General features: G+C 39.8%; 1 protein-coding gene across 1 annotated transcript; it reads left to right on the top strand.

Moving 5' to 3' along the window:
• Window positions 1-326: 326 nt before the first annotated feature.
• LOC107025120 lies at window positions 327-1,346 on the top strand. Its single transcript, XM_015225970.1, has 2 exons — window positions 327-848; window positions 981-1,346. Exons 1-2 carry the CDS (start codon window positions 327-329, stop codon window positions 1,344-1,346), a joined length of 888 nt encoding a protein of 295 aa, XP_015081456.1.
• The last annotated feature ends 5,047 nt before the right edge of the window (window positions 1,347-6,393 follow it).

The raw sequence follows: 6,393 nt of genomic DNA, 5'->3' as shown, positions 1-6,393 counted from the left end.
GAGCTCGACCCTTCTAAGATTAAAGCAATCCAAGAGTTACCTCCGCCTAAGACGACAAAAGAGGTGATGAGTTTCTTAGGGAGGTTAAACTACATCAGTCGATTTATAACTCAATCAATCGTGGTATGCGATCCTATTTTCAAGCTGCTAAAGAAAGACGCCCCGACAAAGTGGACGGAAGAGTGTCAGACTGCTTTTGATGCTATCAAGAACTATTTGTCCAACCCACTTCCACAAGAAGGGAGTCCTCTGTTACTGTATTTGTCTGTCTGGATAGCGCATTCAGATGCGTAGTTGGTCAACACGATGAGACAGGAAAGAAGGAAATGGCTATCTACTATATAAGCAAGAAGTTTACTCCATACGAGTCTCGTTACAATTTGTTGGAGAGAACGTGTTGTGCTTTTATGTGGCTTGCCCAGAAGTTGAGACACTATTTATCATCGTATACTACATATCCCTTTTCCATAATGGATCCATTGAAGTATATTTTCCAGAAAGCGGTGCCGACCGGAAAGTTAGCGAAATGGCAAATGCTGTTGATTGAGTTTGATATCATGTATGTGACCCAGAAGGCAATAAAAGAACTGGCCTTTGTTGGTCATCTTGCAGAAAATCCCGTTGATGAAGAATATGAACCACTTAAGACTTATTTTTACGATGAAGAAGTGTCGTTTGTGGGTGAGAATATTTCTGAAGCATATCCAGGTTGGAGATTATTCTTTGATCGAGCGACAAATCATCAAGGTAAAGGCATTGGAGCAGTCGTAGTGTCAAAATCTGGTCAGCACTATCCCATGGCAGCTAAGCTCCGATTTAATTGCACAAACAACATGGCTGAATACGAAGTTTGTATTCTTGGTTTGAAAATGGACATCGACATGATTGTTTATTAGTTGTTGGCTATTGAAGATTCAGACCTTTTAATTCATCAAGTTCAAGGAGATTGGGCTGTGAAGAACCCAAAGATTATACCTTAGGTACAGTATGCACAGAAATTGTGCAAAAGATTATGTAAGATCAAGTTCAGACATACTCCTAGAATACAGAACGAATTGGCCGATGATCTTGCCACCATCGCTTCGATGATAAAACATCCGGATTCAGATTATATTGATCCTCTGGATATAGAGTTTAAAGAACATCCAGTCCATTGTTTCCATGTCGAAGCAGAAGCGGACGGCTTGCCTTGGTCTTTTGATATAAAGAAGTATTTGGAGTTTGGGACTTATCCTGAAGATGCTACGTCCAACCAAAAGAAGTCGATACGCCTTATGGCTCTTAATTTCTTTCTTAGTGAAGAAATCCTTTGTAGGAGGACTCCATATTTGGGTCTTCTAAGATGAGTTAATGATGTTGAAGTTGCAAAGCTTATTGAACATATACTTGCTGGAGTTTGTGGCACGCATATGAACGGGCTCACTTTGGCAAGAAAGGTCCTACGAGCCGGGTATTTTTGGATGACTATGGAGAATGGTTGTTGCAAATTTTTGCAAAAGTGCATCAAATGTCAGGTGCACAATGATTTGATCAGAGTGCCACCTCACGAACTTAATGTTATGAGTTCACCTTGGCCATTCGTAGATTGGGGTATGGATGTCATTGGTCAGATAGAGCCAGCTGCTTCTAATGGACACAAATTCATTTTAGATGCCATTGATTATTTCACTAAGTGGCTGGAGGCAGCTTCTTACAAGTCGGTAATCAACAATGTGGTGGCTGATTTTGTTCTTAACAATCTGATATGTAGATTTGGAGTGCCAAAATCCATCAAAACTAATAATGGTGCAAATCTCAATATTAACTCAATGAGAGAGATATATGAGCAATTTAAGATTACCCATCGAAATTCAACGGCTTATCATCGCCAAATGAACGGAGTTGTAGAGGCCGCCAATAAGAATATCAAAAAGATTTTGAGGAAAATGATCGACAAGCATCGAGGTTGGCATAAGATGTTACCATATGCTTTGTTGGGATACCTCACAACTATCAGAACATCAATTGGAGCCACTCCATATTTGCTAGTATATGGAACGGAAGCAGCCATACATGTTGAAGTCGAGATACCGTCTTTGAGAATCATCCAAGAAGTTGAGCTAAGTAATGCGGAATGGGTCAGCAAGCGGATCGATCAACTAACTTTGATTGACAGGAAGAGAATGGTTGATGTTTGTCATGGTCAGTTGTATCGACAGAGAATGATTTGTGCTTTCCACAAGAAAGTAAGAACCAAAATTTTGAAGTTAGTCAATTGGTTCTTAAGCGTATATTTCCTCATCAAGACGAGTACAAGGAAATTTTGCACCAAACTAGAAAGGACCTTACATGGTTCGCAAAGTATTATCTCCAGGTGCTTTGGTCCTGTCAGAGATGGATGGCACCGTATGGCCTAAATCTATCAACTCAGACGCTGTCAAGAGATACTACGTGTGAAGCTGAGGTTTGCATTTCTGTTATTTACTTGTAATCATTCCATTTGCTTTTATCCGTTTAGCTTAAATTTTTATCCCTTTGTAATGAACTACGTCTGACCTGAATTCTCAAGAATGAGATACGTAGGCGGCCTATGTCAGCTTTGGTCACTCCATTTAACCCTTTTAATATTTCTTATAATGAACTACGTCTTACCTGAATTCTCAAGAATGAGATACGAAGGCGGCCTATGTCGGCCTTGGTCACTCCATTTAACCCTTTTAATATTTCTTATAATGAACTACGTCTGACCTGAATTCTCAAGAATGAGATACGAAGGCGGCCTATGTCGGCCTTGGTCACTCCATTTAACCCTTTTAATATTTCTTATAATGAACTACGTCTGACCTGAATTCTCAAGAATGAGATACGAAGGCGGCCTATGTCGGCCTTGGTCACTCCATTTAACCCTTTTAATATTTCTTATAATGAACTACGTCTGACCTGAATTCTCAAGAATGAGATACGAAGGCGGCCTATGTCGGCCTTGGTCACTCCATTTAACCCTTTTAATATTTCTTATAATGAACTACGTCTGACCTGAATTCTCAAGAATGAGATACGAAGGCGGCCTATGTCGGCCTTGGTCACTCCATTTAACCCTTTTAATATTTCTTATAATGAACTACGTCTGACCTGAATTCTCAAGAATGAGATACGAAGGCGGCCTATGTCGGCCTTGGTCACTCCATTTAACCCTTTTAATATTTCTTATAATGAACTACGTCTGACCTGAATTCTCAAGAATGAGATACGAAGGCGGCCTATGTCGGCCTTGGTCACTCCATTTAACCCTTTTAATATTTCTTATAATGAACTACGTCTGACCTGAATTCTCAAGAATGAGATACGAAGGCGGCCTATGTCGGCCTTGGTCACTCCATTTAACCCTTTTAATATTTCTTATAATGAACTACGTCTGACCTGAATTCTCAAGAATGAGATACGAAGGCGGCCTATGTCGGCCTTGGTCACTCCATTTAACCCTTTTAATATTTCTTATAATGAACTACGTCTGACCTGAATTCTCAAGAATGAGATACGAAGGCGGCCTATGTCGGCCTTGGTCACTCCATTTAACCCTTTTAATATTTCTTATAATGAACTACGTCTGACCTGAATTCTCAAGAATGAGATACGAAGGCGGCCTATGTCGGCCTTGGTCACTCCATTTAACCCTTTTAATATTTCTTATAATGAACTACGTCTGACCTGAATTCTCAAGAATGAGATACGAAGGCGGCCTATGTCGGCCTTGGTCACTCCATTTAACCCTTTTAATATTTCTTATAATGAACTACGTCTGACCTGAATTCTCAAGAATGAGATACGAAGGCGGCCTATGTCGGCCTTGGTCACTCCATTTAACCCTTTTAATATTTCTTATAATGAACTACGTCTGACCTGAATTCTCAAGAATGAGATACGAAGGCGGCCTATGTCGGCCTTGGTCACTCCATTTAACCCTTTTAATATTTCTTATAATGAACTACGTCTGACCTGAATTCTCAAGAATGAGATACGAAGGCGGCCTATGTCGGCCTTGGTCACTCCATTTAACCCTTTTAATATTTCTTATAATGAACTACGTCTGACCTGAATTCTCAAGAATGAGATACGAAGGCGGCCTATGTCGGCCTTGGTCACTCCATTTAACCCTTTTAATATTTCTTATAATGAACTACGTCTGACCTGAATTCTCAAGAATGAGATACGAAGGCGGCCTATGTCGGCCTTGGTCACTCCATTTAACCCTTTTAATATTTCTTATAATGAACTACGTCTGACCTGAATTCTCAAGAATGAGATACGAAGGCGGCCTATGTCGGCCTTGGTCACTCCATTTAACCCTTTTAATATTTCTTATAATGAACTACGTCTGACCTGAATTCTCAAGAATGAGATACGAAGGCGGCCTATGTCGGCCTTGGTCACTCCATTTAACCCTTTTAATATTTCTTATAATGAACTACGTCTGACCTGAATTCTCAAGAATGAGATACGTAGGCGGCCTATGTCAGCTTTGGTCACTCCATTTAACCCTTTTAATATTTCTTATAATGAACTACGTCTTACCTGAATTCTCAAGAATGAGATACATAGGAGGCCTATGTTGGCTTCGGTCACCCCATTTACCCCTTTTAATATTTCTTGTATTTGAACTACGTTCGACCTGAATTCTCAAAAATGAGATACGTAAGCTGCCTATGTCGGCCTCGGACGGTTTCTTTGTAATTTTCCTCAATTTCGTCGACCTTTGAGGGAGGAACTACATTTGACCTAATTCCTGCCTCAACGGGATACGTAGGCGCCACAAGGGTTCGGTCATATCTCCCGTAAGATTTCTATTCCTCTTTACAGTAGAAACTGGGACAGAATTTTTGAGAGGGACTAAAAAATTCTCAAAAAGATATTCTTCCTCAGCAAGTAAAGACAGAACATATCTCGAGATTCGTAAGCGGAAAAGAATTTTTGAGAAGATCTCAAAAATTCCGCGATCTGCTCAGTTACAATAGAAAGATAAGCAAGACATTTAACTAGTCCATAAATTTTAAGGATGACCTCAAAATATCAGCACAGATTTATCTGCAAGTCCGAAGAGACTCTTAAAACTCCCCTTCAAATGATCAGATAGGCCTTCAAGCATCAGACTCAAAGAAGTTTGTTAAGCCTGATAAGACATGACTTGGCAGAGACTTTTTTTTAGATACTATTTCTCGAAATTTATTTCTCTTAAATTTTCCCTTTTATATTTTATTTGTTTTGGCATAAAATACTTTGTCTTATCTATCAAGAGTCGGGAGATCAGGAAATCAATCGGAGATAGCAAGACAATGAGAACATAACTGAAGAAATCGACACAGATCAGTTCGCTTTTAAAACTAACAATTTTTTTGTGGACGCAGGTTTATAGGTTTGCTCTGAAAGCAGCAAATTCTTCCGATTGAAAAATATGGAAAGGTCCAAAGAGGAGAAAACTATCCAAAAATCAATTGTTTTCCTAGAAGCCTGAGACATTTTATATCTCTTATGTCGGAGACTTGGGAATATGAATTGTTTATTTCAATCAATTTCCAACGACATGAAATATATAAAGGACATCATTTGCATCATAATGTCGGATATGATACTATGCATTATCGGAGGGGGTAAGCTAGTTTATTATCGATCTAGACGATGTATTACCTGGAAGACGTTTTAGCGTTATCATTGTTGGAGGAGATATGGTTATTCATTCATCGCGAGTCAATACACATGCATCACGGAAAATCATGCATCGCGAGTCAATACGCATGCATCACGGAAAAACATGCATCGCGAGTCAATACGCATGCATCACGGAAAATCATGCATCGCGAGTCAATACGCATGCATCGCAGAAAATCATGCATCGCGAGTCAATACGCATGCATTGCGGAAAATCATGCATCGCGAGTCAATACGCATGCATCACGGAAAATCATGCATCGAGAGTCAATACTCATGCATCGTAGAAGATCGTGCATCGCGAGTCAACACTCAATCATTGCGGAAGACCATGTATCACGAGAAGATTTCATGCCACGCAGTAAACTATGCATCGCGAAAAGGTTTCATACCTCGCAAAGAATTAGGCGTCGCGAGAAGGTGTCATACCTCGCATAAATTATGCGTCGCGAGAAGATTTCATACCTCACGGAAGTTATACATCGTGAGAAGATTTCATACTTCCAATAAATTATGCATCGCGAGAAGATTTCATACCTCGCAAATATATGCATCACGGGAAGATATTCATGTCCTGTAAGATATCATGCACTACGGGAGAAGGAATCGCGCATCCAAAGAGAAATATTAATCTGTTGGCATCAACTGCGTTCTTTTGTTTTGATTAAAGTAATCAACACGAAGAGTACATCGACATCAAGAGAAGCGTCG

The sequence above is a fragment of the Solanum pennellii genome, chromosome 7 (assembly GCF_001406875.1).
Source record: "Solanum pennellii chromosome 7, SPENNV200".
Classification (NCBI taxonomy): Eukaryota; Viridiplantae; Streptophyta; class Magnoliopsida; order Solanales; family Solanaceae; genus Solanum; species Solanum pennellii.
This window is presented reverse-complemented; position numbering and strand designations above follow the sequence as displayed.